Source organism: Barbus barbus (assembly GCF_936440315.1).
Source record: "Barbus barbus genome assembly, chromosome: 22".
Taxonomy (NCBI): Eukaryota; Metazoa; Chordata; class Actinopteri; order Cypriniformes; family Cyprinidae; genus Barbus; species Barbus barbus.
In genome coordinates, this window is record NC_136750.1 from 8,452,271 (window position 1) to 8,479,635 (window position 27,365).

At 37.0% G+C, this 27,365-nt stretch overlaps 1 protein-coding gene across 1 annotated transcript in view; it reads left to right on the top strand.

Moving 5' to 3' along the window:
• The window catches only part of LOC306888317 (UPF0606 protein KIAA1549L-like), a gene marked incomplete at both ends in the record, with an annotated part of 105,583 nt that overhangs the window by 53,303 nt on the left and 24,915 nt on the right, over window positions 1-27,365 (top strand). The window contains 12 exons of the mRNA XM_079446533.1: window positions 6,728-7,204; window positions 8,404-8,519; window positions 10,426-10,645; window positions 11,887-12,020; window positions 12,213-12,381; window positions 14,897-14,956; window positions 16,992-17,143; window positions 17,710-17,881; window positions 19,086-19,249; window positions 19,491-19,526; window positions 21,863-22,053; window positions 25,716-25,846. Coding sequence (XP_079302659.1) covers window positions 6,728-7,204; window positions 8,404-8,519; window positions 10,426-10,645; window positions 11,887-12,020; window positions 12,213-12,381; window positions 14,897-14,956; window positions 16,992-17,143; window positions 17,710-17,881; window positions 19,086-19,249; window positions 19,491-19,526; window positions 21,863-22,053; window positions 25,716-25,846 — 2,022 coding nt within the window. The remainder of the gene's footprint in view (window positions 1-6,727; window positions 7,205-8,403; window positions 8,520-10,425; window positions 10,646-11,886; window positions 12,021-12,212; window positions 12,382-14,896; window positions 14,957-16,991; window positions 17,144-17,709; window positions 17,882-19,085; window positions 19,250-19,490; window positions 19,527-21,862; window positions 22,054-25,715; window positions 25,847-27,365) is intronic.

Consider the following 27,365-nt stretch of genomic DNA (forward strand, 5'->3'; position numbering starts at 1 on the left):
CTTTGCAAGTGTAGTCAAAAGACAAACTGCTGCAACTATTTCTTGATATTTGCTTGGCGAAATTGCTGACCAATTTTCATTATACATTTCACACAATTATACACCACATTCCTTGTTTCAGTTTAACCTAATTCCAACATTTCCTCCATCGAGTTTAATGTTTTTTAGATCGTTTGTTCATTCATTCATTCATACAGTAGGCCAGGCGGTGAACTAGCCAGCTAGCAAACTGCACACGATGGCAGAATTTACGTATAAATAAATGGACAATTTTTATGATGTAGGCCGAAAATGAGCTTCCCCTCTTTGAAAGACCAGCAGCCGCCACTGGTATACTATATATAAGTATTTACCCTATACAAACTAAAAGAATAAAGGATAAAAAATACAAACTATATGAATGCTTCACATAAATATTTACCCTATACAAACTAAAAAAATAGAAGATAAAAAATACAAACTACGAATGCTTCACATAAATACTGTACATGTGCAAAGAGAGACATTTTGAGTCAAGCAGCTGGTTGGGGAACAGTGCAGGATGATTAGTAGTGCATGAGCATGTAAACATACATATATTGCTGAGTCTTTTGTGGGATTGTGTACACGCAGCAGTGTGTGTAAAGTGTCTAGTGCACATAGAGGAGAATGTGTTACTACAGGTGGTTTGTACAGGCCCACCCACCTGTGTGTAACACACTTCGAATTGCACAAAAAAAGTTCTATACAGTTTTTTATTTGGTGTGGTAAGGTTGGGGGGGGGGGGGGTGTTTCAGGAAGTAGGGGCATGAGGTTTCAGAGGGGGGCGGGGTGATTTGAGTTCAGGGCGCTCACAGCCTGGGGAAAAAAGCTGTTGAGCAGTCTGGCGGAGCGGGCTCTGATGCTCCGGTACCGTCTTCCTGATGGTAGGAGCTGGAAGAGACTGTGGGAGGGATGGGTGGAGTCCTTCACGATGCTGTTGGTTTTGCTGGAGCATCGTGTAAGGAAAATGTCCAGGATGGAGGGGAGAGGGGCACCGATGATCTTTGCAGCTGTGTTCACTGTCCGCTGGAGGGTCTTGCGGTCAGCAGCACTGCAGTTCCCATACCAGACAGTGATGCAGCTGGTCAGCACACTCTCAATGGTGCCTCTGTAGAATGTGGTGAGGATGGGTGGAGGAAGACTTGCTCTTTTCAGCCGGCGGAGAAAGTGTAGGTGCTGTTGTGCCTTTTTGGATAATGACATGGTGTTGGTAGTCCAGGTGAGATCCTCTGTGATGTGCACCCCCAGGAATTTAGTGCTGCTGACTCTCTCCACAGTCGAGCTGTCGATGGTCAGTGGGGGTGGTCAACGGAGTTTCTTCTGAAGTCCATCACAACCTCATTTGTCTTCTCCACATTGAGGGATAGATTGTTAGTGCCACACCATTCAGCCAGCTGTGCCACTTCCTCTCTGTAGTACGTTTCATCGTTGTTTCTGATGAGACTTACCACTGTTGTGTCATCAGCAAACTTGATGAAGTGGTTAGAGCTGAACTTGGCAGTGCAGTCGTGGGTCAGCAGTGTGAAGAGCAGCGGGCTGAGCACACAGCCTTGTGGGGCACCTGTGCTCAGTGTGGTAGAGCTCGAGGTGTTGTGGCCGACACGGACTGACTGAGGTCTTCTGGTTAAAAAGTCCAGGATACAATTACACAGGGAATTGTTAAGGCCCAGCAGGTTTAGTTTATTTATGAGCTGTTGTGGGATTATTGTGTTGAATGCCGAGCTGAAGTCAATGAACAGCATTCTAACATAGGAGTCTTTATTTTCTAGGTGGGTAAGAGCCAGGTAGAGGGTGGAGGAAATTGCATCGTCCGTAGAGCGGTTTGGACGGTATGCAAACTGGAGCTGGTCGAGTGTGTTGGGGAGGCTGGTTTTGATGTTGTTCATGACTAGCCTCTCAAAGCACTTCATCATGATTGGAGTCAGTGCTATGGGAGGGTAGTCATTTAGACAGGACACAGGTGATTTCTTTGGTACCGGTATGATTGTTGTGGATTTGAGACGTGGGGACGACTGCCTGGCTCAGCGAGGTGTTGAAGATATCTGTAAGCACATCTGTCAGCTGTGCAGCACAGTCTCTCAGAACACGGCCAGGTATGTTGTCAGGACCCGCAGTCTTGCGTGGGTTAATCCTAGATAGGGTCTTCCTTATGTCGGCTGGAGACAGACAGAGCGCCCGGTCGTTGGGAGGTGCGGGCAGTTTTTGTGCAGGTGTGTCATTCTGCATTTCAAACCGTGAATAAAAGTGGTTGAGTGCATCGGGGAGGGATGTGTCCTCATCACAGGCCTGTGGCGGGGGCTTGTAGTCAGTGATGGTCTGAATGGCTTGCCACAGGCTCCGTGTGTCTCTGCTGTCTGTGAAGTGATTGTTGATTTTTTGAGCATATGACCGTTTTGCATTTTTGATGCCACTGGACAGACTGGCTCTTGCTGTTTTGAGGACTGCTTTATCTCCTGATCTGAATGCTTCATCTCTGGTCTTTAGCAGCCCAAGAACCTCTGCTGTCATCCATGGCTTCTGGTTTGCACGTGTGGCGATGGTCTTGGTGACTGTCACATCATCAGTGCACTTGTTGATGTAAGCAGTCACAGTTTCAGTGTACTCATGCAGGTGTGTGTGGTTGTTGTAGGTGGCTGCCTCTTTAAACATGTTCCAGTCTGTGTCCTGGAAACAGTCCTGCAGTGCTGAGGTGGCATTGTCTGGCCATACTGTGATCTGCTTTTGAACTGGTTTGGTGAGTTTGAGAAGTGGTCTATATGCTGGGATTAGCATAACAGTGATGTGGTCTGAGTACCCGAGGTGGGGGCGGGGTACAGCCTTGTAAGAGTTCTTTACTGTTGTGTAAACAAAGTCCAGTGTGTTTTTTCCCCTTGTTGCAAAGTTCACATGTTGGTAGAACTTTGGTAAAACTGTCTTTAAGTTTGCGTGGTTGAAGTCACCGGCTATGATGAAAAAGCTGTCGGGGTTATTTGTCTGTTGTTCACTGATGGCGCTATACAGTTCACGAAGTGCGTCCTTAGCGTTTGCACACGGGGGGATGTAGACCGTGACAATAACAATGACTGTGAACTTCCGCGGCAGATAGAACGATCGACACTTCACAAACATAAACTCCACCAGCGATGAACAGTGTTTTGATAATACCGCAGCATTGTTACACCAGTCTTTGTTGATATACACACACAAGCCACCTCTGTCTTACCAGATAGTGATGAATCTCTATCCGCTCGGAAGTTGGTTAGCCCGTGCAGCTGAATGGCAGACTCCGGGATGTTGTCGTTTAGCCATGTTTCGGTGAAAACAAACACACAACAATCCCTTGCCTCATGCTGTGTAGACCGACTGAGTTGAATTAAGTCCAGTTTGTTTTCCAGAGAGCGAACGTTTGAGAGCATGAGTGTTGGAAGAGCCGGTCTTGTGGGGTTAGCTCTTAGCCTAGCTCGTGTACCTTCGCGCTTCCGTCCTCTCTCACACCGCTTGCGACGCTGCCTTGTGTACTGCTCCAGCAGTAAACAAAGGCCTCGTAGCTTCTCAGTAGCCGCCGACGAGAGTTGTTGTTTGTATGCATTGCCGATATCCAAAAGACTTTGGCGATCATAGATGAGTTTTGGGGTGATTTCCTTGCGAGTTAGTGGTAAACTGACACTATTTGGAGACGAACAGATGACATTAAAAGACATAAAAACACCGTCTTTGGGACCCGGAGCAGCCGCTGCGTCTGATTGCGCCGCCATCTTGAGTCTAATTAGATGTAATAAGTATATTATTTTCAATGGGAATCTAAAATTATAACTAAAAAAACCCATTCTCTACCGTACAACCAACCAACCTCGACCATACAAGAATATCCAACAGTACTAGAATTGGCCAATTGAATGAGGTATGGTGAATCAGTGAGTATGAAGGTATGTGATTAGGCTTTTCATGTCAATCATCATCAATGTGATATATTTAAATGTAGAACAAGATTTGAGAACATTCCACACCCCTCTTGCAATACATCTACTCATTGAGGTTGAGTGCAGAATCAAAGTTTTCAGTTTATTTATATATTTATTTATGTATTTACAGTATCTATCTATCTATCTATCTATCTATCTATCTATCTATCTATCTATCTATCTATCTATCTATCTATCTATCTATCTATCTATCTATCAATCAAATTCTAATGCTGAACACAAGGTCAAGCTACATTATGACATACCCTTCTTCAGTGTTCTGAAGCAGTTGCATGCTTTCTGCAGGTAGTCGACCTGAAGCATGCATTCTCAACCTGAAGAACATTCTTGATGCATTTTCTGTAAATTATTTATTTTATGACCCAAACAAAGCTACCTGGAAATGCACTTAGAGAAAAGACTAATGGCAAACCTGGTCAGTTTGTTGATTAAATATCCTTGTAGAGACAACTCCCAGTTCAAAGGCTCAAAATGGACAGGCTACCTGGTCCACAGAGAGAAAGAAGGGTCATTGAACATCCAAGATATTTATACTTTTTTATATCAAAACCCTGATCAGAAACAGCTCACTTCATGCTAGTGACTAGGCACTGTGCCAGTGATAATGCAGTGACTAGGCAGGCACTTTGATCAGACTGAATCCCTCTTCAAAATACCTCACAGAAAAGATAATTACATAATGTCTTCCATTGCAGTACATGGCAGAGAGATATACAATATCTAGGATTCTATGATAGCATTGATGTAAAAATATGTAAATAGTAAATTTTAGTTGAAAATGGGCTTACTTGCACATTTATTCTGAGACAGACATGTCTTTGATAACTGATGTGTTTATAAGATGACTGTAATATAATAGGTATTCTGAAGTGACCTCAAATCAAATGCTGTTCATATAAATATCAATAATAATCATGCTTTTGTTATACTGTACTTGTAAACCTGAGGCCTCCACCTTTATTTTCCTAAATAATATATAATTTACTTTAAAACTCAACTTAATCTCATGCAAAAAAAAACTTTTCATATGCAACGTTTTTACTGTATATATGCTGAAATATGCAATATGGACTTAAACAAAAGTAAAAAAAAAAAAAAAAAGTTTTGTGTTGCCGAATTGGTGGCCGATTCGTGTGAATTAGTTTGATCTCGTTAGTACATTTTCATACAATCTGTCAGTGGCAGGTATGATTAAGAGTGGGGTTAGGGGTGGACATTCACACTTTTTTCCCCCTAAAAATCCCTATAAATTTTGTATGAACTTGTTTGTTGCGAATCATACAAAAACGTTTTTAACATACGTTACAAAATCTCAGCTTCATAAAATAGTTGCGATTTCCTGTAAGATTGGGTTAAAACTTATGTGTATGGACAGCTTTAGAAACTTAAACATCTTTACACGTCCTCTATATTATATATGTATTATACATGTCTACTAGTAAATATATTTAAATTCAAAGTCATTGTAAAATACTCATAAACACACACCTGTGATCTTATTACTTAAGTATTACTGTTGCTGTGTGATTTTTATTTTTATTTTTATGAAACTTTTCCAGGTATATGAAGTAGCTGTCTTATGAAGGCTGTCAAAGCAGCTCCAAAAGTTCTTTGATGCCTGTTTTACATATATTTTTCAACCATATTAATCACATTAAATCAGTATTCAATGTAGCCTACCTAAAAAGATTCATAAACATTTTATTTGTTTATCCTTAAAATGCCTTTATGATAGATGCTGTCATATAAATATATGAAATGCTGTTAGAACAAATAAATACCTCTGATTACTGACATTAAATATCACTGACCTTATTACATTACCTTTATGCACTTCATATCATCATTGTTAAAGGGATAGTTCACCCCCCCCAAAAATTCTGTAATTAATTACTCACCCTCATGTCGTTCCAAACCCGTAAGACCTTTGTTCATCTTTGAGAACACAAATTAAGATATTTTTGTTGCATTCTGTGAGCTCTCTGACCCTCCCATTGACAGCAAGGATCCATACACGATCAAGGCTCAGAAACATAGCAAGGAGATCATTCAAATAATCCATGTGACATCAGTGATTCAACCGTAATTTTACGAAGCTACAAGAATACTTTTTGTGCACAAAGAACATGTCTCCACTGCGTCACCCTAGAGCACCATTTTGGAGAGTATCACGTACATAAACAATGTATGCAATGTATGTATGCGGATACGTTGTTTATGTTCAGATCAAAGCGTAAACAACGTAAACAGTATATCCACAGACACAGAACAGCATACGCTGTTTACATATGTGGCACTCTGAAACATGGTGCTATAGGGTGACGCAGAAGAGATGAATTGTTGAATAAAGTCGATATTTTATATTTTCTTTGCACACAAAAAGTATTCTCGTAGCTTCGTAAAATTACGGTTGAACCACTGATGTCATATTAATTATTTTAACGATCTCCTTGCTACGTTTCTGAGCCTTGATGGTGTACAGATCCTTGCTGTCTATGGGAGGGTCAGGGAGCTCTCAGAATGCATAAACATATCTTAATTTGTGTTCCAAAGATGAACGAAGGTCTTACGGGTTTGGAATGACATGAGGGTGAGTAATAACTGACAGAATTTTCATTTTTGGGTGAACTATCCCTTTAACATTATAAATAACTGTCGTCACCATCATTATAATAATCACTTCACCATTTTGTCCTCAGATTTCCTACAGTCACCTCACACCTTTCTGTGTTTTGTTGTTTCAGAGTTTGAGTGGATATATGAGCTGGTGGCACCTGCAGCCACACCCAGAGCTGCAGACCCTGATTCTAGCAGATTGATTACACCTGAGAAGAGAAACAATGCTGTACCCAATAGATCTTCAGCTACAGCTGTGGACAGACAACGAGAACGACCAGACATTGCAACCAGTATTGTATCTCAACCTACAATATTTAACAGCAATACTGTTACCACAACCAGCATCCCCTTTACATCAACCACAAACCAGATTAGCACTACCCAATCATCTGCTGCTAAACGACACTCCAAAACACCTAGGGCAACTATAAGAACTACAACTACAGAATCTCCAAAGACAACACCTAGAATCCTGCCTGACTCCACCTCACAGAGCGCTAAGTTGGACCCTTCAAAAAGCACTTTAGGAACTCCAAGAGCTACTGCAACTGAGGCCTCAATGCTAAGATGTAACATCACTGACAAGATGTGGATAAAAACAGGTGCGATTGCTCAGATCAAATGGTGATCTTTATGAAATAACAGAAAATTGTTGTATTCGAGACCAGCTCATTCAAGTCTGAGTCAAGACTGAGACCAGAAGTGGGTTGATTCCTACTTATATCCACATGTTCCCAAGTCATTGACAAGACCAAGACAATGAAAATATGTTATTGGACTCACATTTAAGATTGAGTTCAGTTTCAAGTACTACAACATTTACTGTCATCTGCCACTGCTGTCATCATTCATTCTGAATAAATCTACCTGTACATGTTTAATTAATGATGAAAGCTATTTGTTATCATGACAATTTATGTTGGTGCTACTGAATCAGTGTTACATTACTCAATAATTGACTTGATCTCGAGTCCAAGAGCATATTTCCATGATGGATTTGGGAAGCATGTGGGCAAGGTCTTGACTTGAAATTAACCTTCTTTTGGTCTTGACTTGATCCCTGTTTACACCTGATATTAAGATGCATTTTGGTTGATCGGGTCAAAGCAAGTTGAGGAGACACATTTGTGTTTATACCTGTTTTTTTTTTTTTAAATCTCTTTTGTTCATATTTAATTCAATTTCTTTGAGGGAAGAGTCTATGGGTGGGTGTATGTATGGGCTTTTTCTGATCTTGCAATCTAATATTGCAAAATATTGCATCTCTAAAAAGACAATTGTGTCATTATTTTGCTTAAATCAGTTTCAGTTCAATAAATTTGTTTATCAATTATGAAACAAGTTCAATTGACCCTTCACAAAGATGTCAATACCATTTTTCAAGTTTAAATCAACCCAAGTTAATCTGTTAGTCTGGTTTGTTTGTCAGAAAAAAATGGTCGGAATTGGCGTTATGATTGGTCAGATTGCCTGTCAATCAAGCTCCCTGCAAAGGTTCAATACCCATGTAATTTGCCAGTCCTAACCCTTCCCACCTCTTCAACTGCCTTATAAATAAAAGTGGCAAAAAATATTAAATACATTTTTTAAAATCTCACAGAATGATTATAACAAAGTTTGCAAATATTTGATCAAGAGTGTTTAGTAGTAACAGTAGCTGCATATTTTTGTCAAAAAACTATAGTTACCATGGCACATTTTCGTAATCGATCTTCCTGATCAAATGGCTTTATTTGAACATAAAACGTATATTTTTCAATGCATTTTTCATTTATTTATTTATTTTTTCTGTCAATGACAGTGTTGTCCGTACAGTTAAGGAGGAGTCGTCTAGACAGTATTTTGAAGCAGAATCTCCCTCGAGGGTTTACTCAAGCTCTGAAAAAGGCCTTGAATGACAGCACGGTTCAGGCTAAGGTTTGCACTTCATGAATTTATAACACAGTCATCGTTTACAGTTTGTTCTGCATCAAGTATGCACCAACACAAATTACATTTTGCTTTAAGCAATGTTTACTGTCTTGATATACTGTAGCTACCACGAGATTTACCCTCTAAATCTGACCCCTTCAGTAACACATCCTTCTCTTAACATTAGCAAACCCATACTAAAGTTTTAATATACCTGCAGAGTTAGTGTTTTAACCTATCACCAGGCTGTAAAACCCATGTGACTGATTGCTCTGAAAGGGCAAGAAAAATATTAATCTTTTTCACATGGTTTTGAACACTCTAAAAAGATAAAACATCTACAATAATATAAATATTTATGTATTGCTGTATAAATGTTGCACACAAATTGTATCATTAAGAATATCCACCCCTGGTTAAAAGATTTGTTTTGCACACATAATGGTGTAATTCACCAGCAGGGGCTAAGCATCTGTGTATATTACAGTATGTATCTTGTTTTCAGCAGCTTTGTTGCTTTATTTGTGTCTATTGCTTTCCATCTTATTCTCATTTTAATATATGTTTACTTCAGATATGTCCCTTAGTGAAAAGTGTATGTCTTATTTTAGTCAAGTGAAGCTAGGCTAATCTGCTAAACACGGACACCTAACAAAACCAAACACATAATCCTTGTCAGGCCTTACTATAGGAGGAGAAAAAAACAGATGCACATGATAAATTGGGTGAAAATGGAAATAGAATACTGCTATTAATCACCCCCCAGTTACATCTTAGGCTATTCAGTTACTGAGCTTTTTCTGCCTGGTTATCCCAAGATAAAAGCATTGATGTCAGTGCAGTCCTTATGTTGGAAGCAATCCGGGGAGAACTAAAAAGTTTGTGGCTCATCAAATTATTGACTGAGGGAACAGGGGTTTGGATTTAGTCTTTTTTTTTTTTTAATGTAAGAACATAACGTTAAAGTAATGTTCTGGGAATTTTATCTTTTTTTTTTTTTTATTAAACATTTTAGATTTATAACTATTTAGAGCAGAGCCCAAGATCTGGCCATATACATAAGATACAAAAAGGGAGAAAGAATTCTAACAATGAAGGTTGTAAAAACTATGCCAGAAAAAAATATGACAAAAACTATATTAGAGGGATAACAAGTGCATCACAAGATTTCAGGAGGTCTGAGAAAGTCTCAATTAAGTCCAACCAAAATTGTATTGTCTTTCTGGTGGCACCATGTATTTTGGCTGTGGTACACTCCAAAAGGGCAAGGACATCCAAGTAAACTTAACTGGGGTAGATGGAGCCAACCACAGTTTCAGGTTAGCTTTTTTGGCAGCAGTATGAGCAGCAGACATAATCCTTTTTTGACTGATCCATCCATCCATCCATCCATCCATCCATCCATCCATCCATCCATCCATCCATCCATCCAGTCTGTCTATCTAGATAAAATAAGATATTTATCTTTGATTTATCTTTATTTCAACTTCCCTTTTTGAAAAGTTCAATTTCTCCTTGAAAAACACAGAAGTGAATTCACAAGGAATGAATTGCACTTGCTGATAAGTTTATTTGGATGCACTGGACGGAAAATGGAAAAAGCAGGTTTTTGATCAAGAAACATTGTTATGCATCAGCTCTTCTGTAATCAGATCATATTAAGCTGCTCAATTTTCAGTCCAAGGATCCAGAAAGCGAATGCATTCCACAGTCAGTCCCAAACAGTACAAATGCAGAATAAAGCTAGCTGATTACATGGCAGACTCATGTCTACTTTTCAGTGAATCATTCATTCCACTGCACATTTACTTAAATTAAAATGTATTTCTTAATGGATAAAACTTTTTAAAATAGCACCAAACTACAGAATGCATCTTTAATAATAGTGTTTCCTGTATATTTCCACCTTCAGATTGAGAGCATCTCTAGTGTACCTAATGTGACGGTCAGTTACTATGTGACCCATGGAGAGATGGTGTACACTGCATCGGTGGTGGTGGAGGCTCTAAGTGTCTATGGTATTGAGAGATTGATGGCAGACATCCGGCAGTTTATGCCACTGGTGCAGGCGATTCCCATCGCAGCAGTCCCCTGGAGACCCAGCCCTGCCATCTCAATGATGCTGAAGACAGGTCAGACTCACCGCTCATTCTCTGTCACCACACTAATGTGCAAAATGCTGCCACACATATCATTTTTCCATATCCATTTAAGAATGCAGACATTGTTCTTACAAAACTGTTTAGAGACTGGGCTAGTTTTCACCCTAAAGGTCTCTGCAGACTGCCTCCGAAACTTTCGTCCGTCAAAAAAAAATTTGGATCAGGTTCGATTTTCTGCGTTTTCGCATCCGTAGCATGCATTTTGATAGGAAAGGATGGGGAATATGAAAAAACGGAAAAACGCATGCGAAAATTTCGGATGCAGTGTGCAATGACCTTACATACTATTTCTCCAGGTGCAAGTTATTTTTGAAAACAAGGCTCAGGTTAAATGTAATTTAAATCAAGCTTAACTGTTTCTCAGGTGTTTTGTAAATGAAATTTTGTGCATCACGTTGGCACATTTAATCTTAGAGCTGCAGTGGAGGTGACGATTTTTAGTGAATAATTAATTTTTGGCCCGTTAAGTTATCATATGGCTTGGAATTTAGCGAATGATCCCATGATCCCCATAGGTTTATTTCTTTAAGACAGTCTCAAACTAAGATCCATCGGTTCACAATAGTTAATGCATTAATTAAATAATATTAGCACATAGAACTTTTGATTTCAATATAGTTTTTTTGTATGTATTCGTCTTTGGATTGTTAGTGGTTACATCTCATTACAGATAGCTGCAAGTTTTTATTAATACATTTTTTTAAGGCTATTATGGCCTATAATAGAGCAAATATACATCTTGATCTCATGTACTCTTTTGTTCTTTCTTATATATTACTTGAAATATGAAAAAAAATATTGGCAATCGGAATTGGCCTTGAAAAATTATGATCGGTTTACATGTATTGTCACTGGTAGTTCATGTTAACTAATGTGGTTAACTAATGTTTACAACTGGTACCTTTATTCTGAAATGTTACTATTATAATAGACCATTAGTAGATTAGATAGTCCTCTCCCTACAGCCGATTCACAGCTGGGCTGATATTCATGAAACAGCAGTTTTGCTCATGATGTTGCCTAATTACATCTTGAATCAGAATCAAGCATTCAGCAACGCCACAGCATAATAAAATAATGTACTTTTGAGAATCGCATACCAGTCAGAGAATGTTTGTGCAGTGCACATAACGGAGTATGCTCTGCATGTTTCAGCAACTTCTTTTCATATGGTTTCTTTTATGTGCATATCTTTGTGTATGTGTGTGTAGTTCTGAGATTTGTAGGGCCAGGAGATGACCTCAGGTCCTGCAGATTTACTCAGATGATGGAGCAGAGACTGGAGAATGCTTTTGCTGAAGCAGAGGCCGTAGTGATGAACTCACACAGCGGTCTCACTGTACAGGTGGGAGGGCTTAAACTTTAAATTACCTTTATTTTTCCTTTTATTTATTTTGTATACCAAAGAGGAGTTTTTGTTTTGTTTTTTTTGGGGAAAAATGTTGATAATTCTATTTTGTTGATTTTGGTAAAAGGTCAGTCTGAGCAGTAGTAAAATCAAACAAATTGTCTGTTTCTCGCTCCTCTTTTCTCACAGATCTTTAGCACATCACAGTCTATGGGTTCTCCTGCTGTATCGCTGATATATGTGGTGTATAATGGCAGTGTCACTCTCAATGGCACAACTGCCAGTAACCTTCTCAGCCAACTGACTGCTGAGCTTGTTGGCTACTTCCTGTTTTACCCTCCACTGATCACAGCTGAGCGTAAGTTCTCCCTGGCATTCCTCAGTTATACAAATAGGATGTAACATAAGCAATTGTTACACTTTTTATTTCCTTTTGTATTCCTTTTGGGAAAAGTGTTGGTAAAGGATGCAGAATTGACATATAATCAATAATAAAGATAGTTAATTAATTCGGTTGAGTATGATTCAGTATGGTTACTTTTTGTTCATATTTTTGTAAATCTGAAAGTAACACACACACACACACACACACACACACACAGACACACACACACACACAGACACACACACACACACAAACACACACACACACACACACACACACAGACACACACACACACACACACACACCCACACACACAAACAGCATTAATGCTAAATATGGTTTTCAGACATGATCATCTGAACATGTTAGATACATAATAATAAGATGATTCTACCAGAGAGATGAAGTGGTTTCTATTTGGTTTGTAGTGTTCACAGGAGGTGGAAACAGGTTCATGCATACATGGGCCAGGGCACAGCATGTACATTAAAGCCAATTACAGGGAATAATGATTAACAGTAGGGAATCCCAGATACACTCGTGTGTGTGTCTGTGTGGAAAGAACATGGTTCCACATGAAACTGTAATGAGATGGTGAGAATATCACACACCTTACTGTCACAGTTTTGCTCATGCTGACTGTGAGGTCATTTGCTTTCTCCTCGCAGTCCATTCTTATCTGCTTTGTCTTTGCTTTGATGAAGTTTCGACATTTACATTTAATTATTTAGCAGATGCTTTTTATCCAAAGTGAGGACAATAGTAGCAATCAAACCAACAAAAGAGAAACAATATGTGAGTGCGGTGACAAGTCCCGTTTAGACTAACGCAGTGCACATAGCCCAACGCAGTTTATTTATTTATTTATTATTATTTTTAATAATAATACATAAAAAAATATGAAAAGTAGATAGAATAGAAACAGAATAGAGAGAGCTAGCGTAAGAGGGTAAATTTGAAAATAAATTAAATTATTATAAAAAAAAAAAAAAAAAAAAGTGAAATACCTTTATTTGCAGGAATAGGGCTGGGTTTTGACAAATATGTCATCATGATACACTACACACTGTTGCACATTCAATTGTAACAACTGAATACACTGTAGTGCATCTCAATATCAAGAAAAATGTGTAAAAATTGTACCTTTAGGGGTACAACCGCTTATCCCTTGGGCAGTACGCTTAAAGGGTCAACTTAAGAGGTGTATATTAGTACCTTCGTGTAGTAATATGAGCCTTTGAAGGGGTAAATATATATCTTTTGGAGGGTACCGCCCTAGACAAGCTGTCAATTTTGCACATTTGTTCTGAGAGTACACATCCTCCATTGTCTTATCTCTGAATGTGTCTGTATCTATATACTACATTTGTTGAAAAAAATTGTGCAAAAAAGTGCATTTGTGAAAGTGCATGCATGTGTGTAATAATTTAGTTCTGGCCATACGGTACATCCAGCCCAACAACATCAATCACATCACTCATGCACATTTCACTGCTTTTCACATACTAAATTATAGGAAAGTGGGCATATTCAGACTTTATGAGTGAGTCATTGAGTCACAGTACCCAACAGATTCATTTGACAACGCTTATTCATACAGGACACTGAAACACTACTACTGTGTGTTGCTCTGAGACATGCAACAGTTGATCCTACTTTGGCTTTTTTGTAACTATTTTTGTTGACAGAGAAAAAAGAAAAGACAAAATAACTGGCAATATAATGTCTAAAATTACATAAATTGCTTAATCTTAACTTCTTATTTATTGAGCTGCTGGATAAAAGCAATATGAGGCTTGCAATTGTGCTGTTGTTCAGAATATCAGCACAGTTGTGATCACCTTCTGCTGAATAACTGCCTAAATGCTTAAAATGAACTAAACTAGAGATGTAGTATTTTGTTCAAAACGCATATGTTATATGTTTAAATTAACAGATGTTAATGCATTTTAAAATTGAAAAATAGTTTTTTGGTATTTTCGTCATTGGTTTTATTATCGTTTTGGTCATCGTTTCAGCAAAATAGATTAAAACGAATAATAATGACATAACAAAATATTAACAATTATTTTATAAATATATAATTATATATATATATATATATATATATATATATATATATATATATGATGAAATACTGGTCAAAACACTTAGGCTGCTGTTCCTCAGATTAGACCTTAGTAGACCTTAGTGGAGTAATTCAACAGCTGTTGAAATTGTACAGGCTGCTTAGTAATTCTGCCTTGAAGACAGGATGTCAGCCAGAGCCTTTAATCACACTGCCAGTATGCAATTGAGTAAACGTTTCATTTGGGAAATGCGGCTAGACTCTCTGTACAGTCTGCTGGAGAGTAGATGTGCTCAGCTAAGCCTCTGGATCCAGGATCAAAGCAGTGTCTTTGGAAACAAGCTTTCTTATCTATTCTCCCTCTCTACAACAGTTTCTCTTGCTTTCTTTCTCTTCCCTCTCACTATCTTTCCTCTGCAGCTCTGGAATACCACAACCTTAACACATCTGTAGCAACCAGGCCATTTTGGATAATCACAGGTAATCGTCTCACTGATGTTGTTCATTACTAAATCCAAGTTCATTGTTAAATCCAAGATGGCGCCGCTGTGTTCGGACGCCGTTCGGGTCGCTCCGCTGAGATTTTGCTTGAACTTTCTTTTTTACTTACTTTAACTTTCTCTTTTTATTTTTTATCTTATCTTATCTTATATTTTATTTTATTATTTTATTTTATTTTTTCTACTTTTCTTTTTCTTAATATTTGTATTCTATATAATTGCACTGTCCTTGGAGCGGACCTGACCTACATTTCACTGCTGGTTATACTCTGTATAATTGTGTATGTGACAAATAAAAACTCTTGAATTTATTTACTAGCCATATGAGTGAAAGAGCTTGATTTAGAGGGGACATTTATTTCTTTTCTGTTTGCTCTGTTGACATTTCTGACATCCTCCCACCTATTTTGTTCTGGATGACTGATATTTCCATAGTTCCTCCCTTATGAAAGATGATTTTCACTCCCATCCGTAATATATAGAGTGATGTGGTATAAAATCAGAATTGGTTTTGTGGTTTTTACTTCGTGTCTGTTTACTTTAAGATCATCTATAGTCTATGCTTATACTTCACAAATAAAGTATTCACACATAAACAATAATTGAAGATGTTTTGTTTTGTTTTGTTGTGATATATTACACACATTTTTGTCTTGCATGACAAATACTTAAGCAATTTACTCCAGTGGAGTTGTATAGTAGCATGCTGCTGTTCTAAACCAAGATTAGATCATCTTTCTTTCTGTTCTTTATAAACATATCAAACACATCAATCTTCTGAACCGCCTCAGTATAATTGAACCAATTATATTGTGTAATTATTCATAGTTAATCAAGATTTGAGCAATGCTGTCTTTAGTAATGCTAGAACTCTTTGAGGTCTCTCTGGACTTCACCCTTTAAACTCTGCAGGACGGTAGACTATGCGGAGTTGCTGCTGAACCTGACTGCAGTCTTGTGCACACTAGTTACTTCTTAATGGTGTAGAACTTTGTCAATATCAGAGTAAAGGTCATTGCACACAAAATTTCTGCGTGTGATTTTTCCATTTTTTCGTATTTCTCACCGTTTCCTATCAAAATGCATGCTACGGATGCGAAAATGCAGAAAATCTAACCTGATCTGAAAGTTTCGGAGGCAGTGTGTAAACGTGATTGACATAACGTGAGGTCATATTTATTTTCGGACGAAAATTTCAGACTTGGTGTCCAATGACCTTAGTTCACCCCAAAATAAAAATTCTGTCATTAATTACTCACCTTCATGTCCTTCTAAACCCGTAAGACTTTAAAAAAAATAAGATATTTTTGATGGAATCTGAGAGCTCTCTGACCCTCCATAGACAGCAAAGATATTACCATGATCAACGCACAGAAACTTAGCAAGGACATTGGTAAAATAGTCCATGTGAAACGGGGTTCAATCATAATTTTATGAAGCTACACAAATACTTTTTGTGCGCAAAGAAAACAACAATACCATAATTTATTCAGCAATTCCCCTCCCAGAGTTACAGTCTTCCACCATTTTGTAGGTTACCCAAGAACATAATCAACGTAATCAGTATTGTTTACATTCAGCATACACGCGCGCTTTCGCTGAACGTAATCAGTGTTATGTTCAGTAGACAGCGTGCGCATGCTGAACGTAAACAAAGCTCATTGTTTTCTTTGTGCACAAAATGTATTCTCGTAGCTTCGTAAAATTACAGTTTAACCCCTCATGTCACATGGACTATTTTATCGATGTTCTCGCTACGTTTCTATCATTGATCGTGGTAATATCATTGCTGTCTATGGAGGGTCAGATCATTTTTGGGTGAACTATTCCTTTAACTCCAACTCTGAGCAAATTCACCTGCCTGTAATATTTGAGTAATTCTGAATGTTCAAGTGTGATTGATAAGAGTTGGAGCTAAACTCTGCAGAACAGAGGAATGAAAATTGCTACAGTTGAGTAACCCTTTCATTTAATATCTCTCAACTTTCATTTAACATCTCTCCCCGTCTCTGCAGTGATTCAGGATGTGGAAAACTCCTCTCTAGAAGGACAGTACCAGAGTTTTGCTAGTCTGATGGAGGAGCGGTTGGCTGAGCTCTTCATGGTGGCTCACCAGCAAGGCATTCGCTTCAAGCGGGCAACAACAGTGGGCAGTTACACTGTCCAGGTATGATCTAATAAAATTAATTTAGCAAATTAATTGTATGATCTAATAAAATTAATTTAGCAAATTAATTGCAAACAAATAATTATGTAAAAATATAATTAATTTTGAAAAACACATTGACATGCCATAAGAAATGACTCATAATCGGACCCAACTTTAGTGATTTCTTACTTGAATTAATTAGGTTATGTGAATCTGTTTTCCAGAATTAATGCAACATTTGTATTGTATTGTATGCAGCTTTGTAACAGTCGGTGGGGTGTATAACATGGACAGAATTTCTCCTTGAATTTCTGCACAAATCCAGTTATAAACCAGCAACAAATGCTTTAAATTTTCACACAGAAACTTCTACTCTACAACTACTTCTGTTACCCCAGACAGGGTTCATGCATGATGATGATTTCACCCCTGTTGCTCATTTCTAATTAATTAATCTAATAGTATCACTACACACCCCATTCTCCCTCCTGTAGCTTATTTGATGGAAAAGATTCAACTTTTAAGGTTTACCAAATGAAAATGTGTCTACAGGAAGTGATCAAGCTGTGTTTCATTGCATTCAGATGGTTAGTATCAGGCGTGTACATGGGCCAAAAAACCCAGCTGAGATGACCTACTACGTCCAGCAAAACAGGACCCCACTGCTTGGCACATCTGCAGCCAAGCTTCTGAACACAGTGGACTCACAGACCATGGCGCTCACGCTGGGATACTTTGTCCAACTGCAGGCTGAAGGTCAAAATTACTTTCTCTTTCTTCTCTACTTACTAAAATTCTAGAATTTTATTTTTTAGATTTTTTTTTCTTTATTTTGTGCCTTTAATGCACAATTGTGTACGTACCTGTACATATATATATATATATATATATATATATATATATATATATATATATATTTATATATATATATATATTTACTTTGTACTTATATTTAAAAATACCTTTCTAAGATTATATCTGTAATTAATTTCTGTAGTCAATAATTACACTGTCTACCGTACCCCGACACCTTAACCTAACCAAACCTGTCCCTAACTTCAACCCTGTACCACTTCAATAGCGATTTGCAATTCAGCATGAATACAATAGGTACATTGTATCTAGCATTTATTTATTTATTTCACATAAGTACAATAAAGTACATAGTAGTTAAATACACCCATTATAAAGTGTGAACAACATTTTACTTATAGCAGTGTCTCTGTATGCATGAATTACTTAATTTTTAAAAGATTCACTTACAAAAATATAGATACAGTATTAACTAAGGATACTTTTTTCCAACAGAGAGATATAAAATATTATCAGAATATGTGTTGCGGTAATTAGCATTATGATACATATTGTATACTGTTGGAAAAGCTTAACTTGAATCAAACCCAGAACATTTCATGTGGGAGGAGGCAGTGCCTCCATTGCACTGTTATTGGCTTATTGCTCTGTTCACATGCTAAATCTGCACGCCTCTTGATTTTGTGAACATTCTGCATACTTAAATTAGTCTGAATCAAAATCAAATCTTAAATGATTTGAAAACATGATCTGTGAGTTTTTAGTCAGCAATCAGCTTGTTGAATTAAAGGAGAATCTCCTTGTCTGTGACAATCATGACACCTGTCATGGTCTGAATGTAGTGATCCGAATGATGATCTGAAAATAAGTTGATTATTTGAAAGAACAACTACAATTTCAGTTCACAAAGAAAATACAATCTGAAATTTTAAATGAATGACTTGACTTGATGATAAATATACTTTCTTTTAATAAACATCAATTACATTGTTAATGTTAAAAAAGGAAATAGAATGATTGTAATGTAATATTTAATTAACCTGGATTAAAAAAAAGTCAGTAACAAAACAATTTTTTTAAATTATTTTAACAATTTGCGTCATATGTAAAAGATTTCATGTGACTAACAGTGTTTCCCACCATGCAGCCATAGTGAAGAATCCACCCAACAACCTGTGGATCATCGCTGCAGTGCTAGCCCCCATCGGTGTGGTGACCCTCATAATCATCATTATCACCACGGTGCTGTGCCACAAAAACAAGAGCGATTTCAAAAGCGATCCCATTGGAAACTTCAACCCTCGAGTCAAGGTACGGCAGTGACTGGATTGCTTGACCATTTCCCATAAGGCACCGCTTTGCTCTTTAACTCTCATTATAACTCATTATGCTATTTTGTACACTCAGCATATTTTACAGTGGCTTCATCAACAGTTTTCCTCAAACTCTTACATGCTTTGCTTGCTTTGCCTCTGGGAATACATCCCGAGAGAGTGTATGAGAGAGAGATAGAAATGATTGATGACTCTTCATGCTGTTTTCTCTCATTTAGACTGCTTACTGGAGAGACGTGGGTTATTACCCTCAGGTAGTTATTCAGCTCTTCAATCATCTCACCTGCTGCTCTGGACTCCTGATGTGCACACAGTGTTAAGGATGATGTGTAGAGTAGACAGGTCTCAGGGACAAAGTACTGATGATCTTACACAATTAAAGGGTTAGTTCACCCAAAACAGTTACATTCTTTCATTGACTCACCTGTGTCATGTAAGACTATATTTCGTTTGTTGAACATAAAAGGAGATGTTCAGTAAAGTGTGCTGGCAGCTTTTTCCATACAATGAAAGTGAATGGAGACAGTAATGTAGAGTTTCAAAACGAACACTTCATGCTTTAATTGTATGGCAAAGCCACTGACATTCTACAAAACATTTAGAAAAATGACATAATATGATATTTACTGAAAAGAACTATTATTTTTGTGTGAACTATTCCTATGAATATTGTTATGTCAATAGTATTTTTTCTAGATTAGGATCTGATTGTATGTGAGTGTACATGTGTATTTGTGTGTGTTCCTTTGCGTGCTTGTATGCCTAAACAAGCTGAATATTTTAGGAATAAGGTCAGAAATTCTCTGATGATTTAGTTGGAAGTAGGCTAGCAGGACTGTGGAAGGGACATAAACCTCTTTGTTATAAAAATACATTTAATACATCAATTGTGTAAAACCATTAAATATGTATCCTCCTCTCTAAAAGAAATACAGACAGCAGCACTTTTATATTAGGTATAATGATCTGACCTGCTTTTCCCCCATATACACCCTCTGGCCTAGTTTATCATTTGCTATGACTGACAAACTACTGCCTGAATTTTGCTTGACCATTATAGAACGCCTCCTCACCATCAGTTATACAGTAACTGAGGATTTGTTATTTGCAAAACATGTGCAGTGCATTATAATTAATATTAGAATATATTTGCAGGGCTGCACAGACATTGTTCACATTAGTTTTCTGGACTGCAGTGCCAGGCCAGTGGTTTCAGGATGGCTTACAGTTATGGGTTTAGATCAAAGCAATGACAGCAGAAGGTATTGGACACTTTTTGGACCAATACCTCGTCATGGCATTTGTTTTATTTTTATGTTGAAATAAACATATCTTTATTGATTTGATATTCTAAAATTAACTTAACTGAGAAATTACTTGCTTTGTCTATAGCCATTCACCTATTTTGTTCTGTTTTTTTTTTTTTTTTTTTCAGTGGATTATCCAAACGGTCTATCTCCAATGACAAAAATATTTTTTTTAGAATCATGTCCAACTTGCTTTAAAATTAAGAGATGGAATTGCATAAAATTTATGACGTAAAGTGTATAAAAATATACAGACCTTTATATTTTTCTGTATTTAGATTCTCAGCACGTAACTTTAGCAAGTTCTGACATTAACAGAATACATCTAGTTAAGTGTTAAATAAGTAAACACTTACTACACATGTAACTTTCCATTAAACTATCAACCACAGAGTGCTGTCCTGGCATTGCTGTCCAGAAACTGCTGAGACTCAATAAAACTGTGGCTGGATAATGTCACAAGAGACAACAGACAGCATGTTTGAGATACATTTTGCAGGACTGCTTTGCAACAGCATTGTTGCCATATTGTAAAACAAACAACTAGACTAGAAATGCTGTTGTATATTAAGGTGATATTTCTATATGGCATGACTCCAAAAATCTAAATTAAGGTTTAAGAGTGTGTTAATTTATTCCTGTCAGTCATAACTTAAGGATTTAAATAGCTCATTATCTCATTCATGTGACAGCATCCTCAATTTCTAATTTGTATATTTAAATAAATTCATTAATATCCACTAAATTCCCCCCAGACTCCTTAATTAATCAGAATTTGAGTAAAGTCTAATCTTCAAGCCCCTCCATTGCCAAATCTGTTTACCTTCATTAGATCTAAGGATTATATTAACATGTGAACTCTTAAACTTTCCTTGCAGTCAGATTGTTCCAGTCATATAAAGTGAATTCTTGATTTGTATAAAATGTAATAATTTAGATTTTACTACATGAACCACATTTTAGTGATGCGTTTATTGCACTTGCAACCAATCATTTTCACTGGATCCTAATAAATTTTATTTTAATGGAGCAGTCATGTTTCTGACAGCACATACTTTTCATAATATATATGCCTGAAATGTATAGCCAAAACATATGTACAATGTAATGCACAACCAGATCATTGGTTTGGTAGTAAAACGAAACGGAACGAAACAAAACAAAACTATTTATTTAAATATTTTTGACCAGTTAATTTAGATGTTACCATTTTACAGAACGGTATATAAGAAAATAACCTTCGGGTCTGTAATCTAATATGTGAATGTTTGCTCGTTGCTTAGCCTGTTCAGGGGTTTGACTATGCCAAGCAGCACCTGGGTCAGCAGGGTGGTGATGAAGAGACCCTCCCAGTTACCCAGGAGACTATGGTTCTGCCCCACCCCATTCGAGATGCCCCTCTGTCCCTAGATAAGCCTGCACGCCAAGATGGATCCACTTCCAAGAAAAGCCTGAACAGTGAGAAAAGGAAAAGGTATGTGTGAAGAAACCTAACACTTATGGCATGCTGTAAATACTCAGTATTCATGTCACAGCCCTAACAGTAATGCTGTCATTTGCTGTTATTTGGCACAGGCCTACAAAACTACTTGTCATGGAAGACATAAGCTAGAGTAGACGCTATACAGTGTTCAAGAGAGGGTGAGATAATGGATATAGTGACAGAGACTTGTTTGGTAATTGCTTTTAAAATAAAATCGGTGCTCAGGATGTCAGTATGATCTTAACACTGTGTTTATGAGATCACTGGCCTCTTAAAAATTTGTCTGATAGTTAAGGTGACTGACTTTTAATGAATTGCATATGGTTGGATGAGCATACTGTAGCTTTCAGTTAGTTTCATGGAGGAGTGTGATATAAATGGATCTCGCTGTAGGCAAAGTGTTCTCAGAGCAGAAACTGTTTGACTTAATAAATGGATATGTTCTTGATTTAGACCATTTATCTCTGAAAAAGTTCAGATATAATTTCTGGAGAAATGCATTTTTCATTTTCCTGCCTCTGTTCACTGAGGTTCAGCTCAATTATATGTAAATCATGAACTACACTCTTGATCAAAAGTTTGGATAATATTTGGATAATATATAAAAAATAATTTTTGAAAGTCGCTTATGCTCACCAAGGGTGCATAGAACTGTTTAAAAGAACTGTTTTCGATTTGAATATATTTTAAATGTAACTTATTCATGTGATGCAAAGGTGAATTTTCAGCTGCCATTATTCTAATATGCAAATTTGGTGCTCAGGAAATATTTATTATTATCAACTAAGTAAGTTTTTATAAGATTTTATTTCAGATTAATATTTTTGTGGCAACCATTATACACTGTAAAAAAACGCCATAAAATTTACGGTAAAAAAACGGCAGCTGTGGTTGCCAGAATTTTACCGTAAAAAATATGGTAGCAACGTTTTAGAGTTTACTGATTTAACTTAAATTTACAATTAAAAACCATATTAAATGTTAATATGTAATGTTAATATACCAACCTATTGAAGTTCTGAAATCTGTTTTGTACCTACACTGATAACCATCAAAATCAGGTGGTGAGAAAGTCACATGATGAACCAAAGCTCACCACAACAGTGTTAATTTTGGCAGGCATTTTTGATTTAGTCTTAGTCTTTATCTTGAGACGAAAATGCTTAATAGTCTTAGTCACATTCTAGTCATTTGAGTCTTTCATAGTTTTAGTCTAGTTTTAGTCATTTGAGTCTTTCATAGTTTTAGTCTAGTTTTAGTCGACGAAAAGTCATTGCATTTTTGTCAACTTTTAGTCAAACTGCAGTTACCAACATTTATTTTGGTAGCTATTTTATATGTAGTATTCAAACAAAAATAGTCATTAATTCTTCTCTCTTTAGATCAAATCAATTAAGCTTATGAGAAATTTGAATCAAGGATTGAATTTGGAAAAACTGGAATAAATGTTCATTTTTTGGTAGAGATATAAATTAAACTAATTTTTCAGATACAGTAGGTTTACTTTACAAGTATACATTTATTTAACATCCTTTGTTGGTTAACATTTATGACAGATAATTAGGAATGCTGTCCATTTAAGACGGAAGGTATGCATGCAATAGCCTACTGACATACATTCAATTTTCACCCACCTGTTTAAGCTCACTTAAACCATAACGGACTGTATTTACGTGAGATGCTCTACATGAGAGACATTTGGACTGCTGTGTGTGTATTTGAGCACTGAGAACTGATCGCGCGCTGTATGAGAACTGAAGAAGTGGAGCGTGTGCGAGAGAGAGCACTTCTATCAGTGCGTTTCCGCCTATCGCACCTTCACTGACAGTTAATCGAGAATGAATTGTGACTCCAAGGGAAAAACGGGACGTCTGGTCACCCACTCCCTAACCCTTTGGGTGCTGAGGCCATTGTTTCAAATCGCTAGTTTGCGTTTTGGTAGCCTATTCGTCCACTGCGGCTGCCATGCAAACGCCCCTTTTCCAATGACAGAGATGCACATTTTGAAAGACAAGACAGTTAACTTAGCCTATAGGATGTATTTTGAATGTCCGATAGTCCTCAAATAACATTTTAGTCCCGTCTCGTCTTGTTAACGAAGACGCGCATAAATTTATCATCAGATATTAGTTTTAGCTCGTCAACGTCTCGTCTTAGTCACAGAAAAAAGGTTCCTTGACGAATATTTTTCGTCGTCGTCTTCGTCAACGAAATTAACACTGCACCACAAGCAGCTTTTCAGCTGAGAAGGCCAATACTGAGAGAGAGAGAGAGAGAGAGACTCATTAAACTGAAATATGCAATAAAAATTAATTCAACAACATTAGATGTAACATACAACCCTAATAAACATAACTGTTTCTTCTTAGTTTTTTCTTATCGGTTTTTTTACAAAGAAAAAACATCAAATTTGAAATGCAACGCAGGGAATTTTGGGAACGTCAATTTATGGTTTTTCCTTTTCTTTCTCTTCCAAAAATGGTATTTTACTGTAAAATTGACTTTTTTGTTTTTATAGTATTTTTATAAGATAATGTCAGTTTTGGTATGTATGAGACTTCTTTCAAATACATGAAAAACAAAAACTGTAACGCGGAGGCAGTGTCTTTAAGATCCATGTGCAGCTTTATTATCACACAAGAATGGTCATACAGGCTTACGTCAGTCGCAGGCATCAGGTACCACGTAGGCAGGGCAGAATCATAAACAGAGTTCGGGCTAGAGGTCTGGGCAGGAAATGTCTGCATGGCAAGAACAAGACTTCACAATGAGAGCAAGGGTTGAGCAGATTAAATAGATCAGTGCAGTGGGGAACACCTGTGCAGGTAATCAGTCTCAGGTACGGGGTGTGATGGGAAATGAAGTCCAAATGACAGAGTTAATACTCAGGTGAGGGTTCCCTCTGGTGGTGATCGGAGGGAGCCACAGAGGCTGAGTTTGTGACAAAAACAAAAAAAACTAAATTATCTGAAACTACTGACCTGTGGTGCAAATGTCATAGAAGGACTTAACATCAATAGTCAGGATTTTTGGAAATACTAAGTCATCATAAAGTTATGTAAGAGGACAGAGAGTGAGGGAAGCATAAATAGAGAGAAAGACAGCGGTGTTTGTTTATCTATTTATTTTTTGATTTTGAGATCTCTAAAACCAACACCCATAATGTTGAATTCAGAGTGACTATGCTGAGCACACAGCTATTTGCACAAACATATGATAAATTAATTTGTATCAAAATATACTAGGATGTATTAAATAACAAAGAGCAATCTGAGAGCAATAACAGCATACAATACATCCAAAAATGCATGTATCTTTATTCTATCTCTATAGTATTTCCATAATATGTTTCGTACAATATGTAATTGTATGTGCTTTATTATAATACCAAAATATCAAAACTAAATGTATAAGATATTAAGAATGTCTGAATGAATTTATAAAATCTTCACAATCAAGAACAATCAATACTCTGGTTTTAGCACCACAGTGCTTTGGTAAAGGTATTTGTATCTGTTTGACTGTGTGTCCTTGCATTTATATGTACTGTATGTGTGAGATGAGGATGCAGACAAAGAAAATGACATAACCATCCTCTCATTTCACACATGCACCGACTTACCGCTGCTCCTTGTTGCTATGGTTACTTGCAGTAGGTTGCCGAGTGAGGATGGTTCCGTCATCAGCAGCGAATCAGTGAAAGAGGTCTCAGGAAAGGGCTTGAGTGTGCAAAAAGCCACAGCACAGCAGAAACTCACGAAGGAGGAGATGAGGAAGAGCAATGGTGAGAAATGCCTCCACAGTTTCAGCACTTTCGCACTTGTGCTGTCAGGCCACAAGGCATGAAATGAAAGTTCTTTTTAACAAAATGTCCTATTCTCAAAAAGAAAATACAATCACACTGTTCCAAAAGCCTAATCAGCTGCCTCCATAAACATTTGAAGGGAGTTGTGCTCTTGATAAATAAAGGTAGGATTCCAAATGGGAGGAGTAATTGTGCTAACTCTCCAAAACAAAATACTAAAAAATTATGGGGTCTAATGCAGCACCACATTGTCCATTGAAAAGCGTGCAATCCCACAATGCATTGCACCAAGCTCTTTGGAAAGAAGTGAACAAATGTTTATTTAAAAATATACACTTTTCCGATGAAAATCTTGGCATTTCACCCTAATTTAGATGAATAGGGACAAAAATCAGTTTGCCCCACTTGTTTTTACATTACCTTACATAAGCATTATGGAACAATCCATCCACATCAACAATGTGTGTATAGCAGTTCAGCAACTAATAAATCACATTGTGAACACATGTGTTCATCTTTAACAGGTGCAGGGGGATGTGTGGAGTGTACCAAATGAGTTGATGAATAAATCCTTTAGTTTAAACATGCTCATGTATAAGTCCTTCGGTTGCGTTTATTTTGAGAATCGACATGGCTTTCTTTTCTTCTCCTGATTTTCTCCTCAACTTGCAGCATTCTAAATCAACATTCAAACACAGTAAATGCAACATTAAAGTAATTTTAAGATAACGTGTGTGTGCCAATCAACATTAGAGCACCACCCTCAGGCTGAATTATGCAAAAACACTAGACATTCCCAAAAGCTATGTGCAGCTTACGAGTGATTAATCATAATTATATATTAATTATATAGCTTAAACTGACTTTATATGAAGTGTCTTAAACTACTATGTACTGACATTTAAATAAATCATTTGATAAAATGAACTTATTGTGTATGTACATGTCTTTACATTGGGCACACATTCTAAAATACCTGCATGTAATTACATCTGCAGTTAGTTTCTGTTATTACATCTATAATTGCACTATATTTACCCCTTAACCTACCCTTAAACTAACCAAACCACTAAACCTGTTTCTAACTTTAATCCTATTTTATTAGCAGTAAAAAGCTTTGCAATACAACATGAACACAATAAGTACATTGTACCAAACAAACAGCAAGTATATAGTACAACCCAAACATAAAACGTCCCAACATTTCCAGAATTCGGGTTGTAGTTATAGATACCTAATATAAATAGGGACGGCAATCCAGTGCTGTGACCCAGAATCTGCTCTACCTAAATTTATAGTCAGGAGCCACTGTATATGCATCGTAAATACATACAATTAAATAATATTTTCATAATTTTTGCATAATTTAGCAATTTAACAAAACACACACAAATGCTATTTACTTTTACACATCAAATATTGTATCCTTGTGTTCTTTACTGACACTGTTAATTTCATATAAAATTACGACCAGAAGTATAATGTACAAAACTGCTAA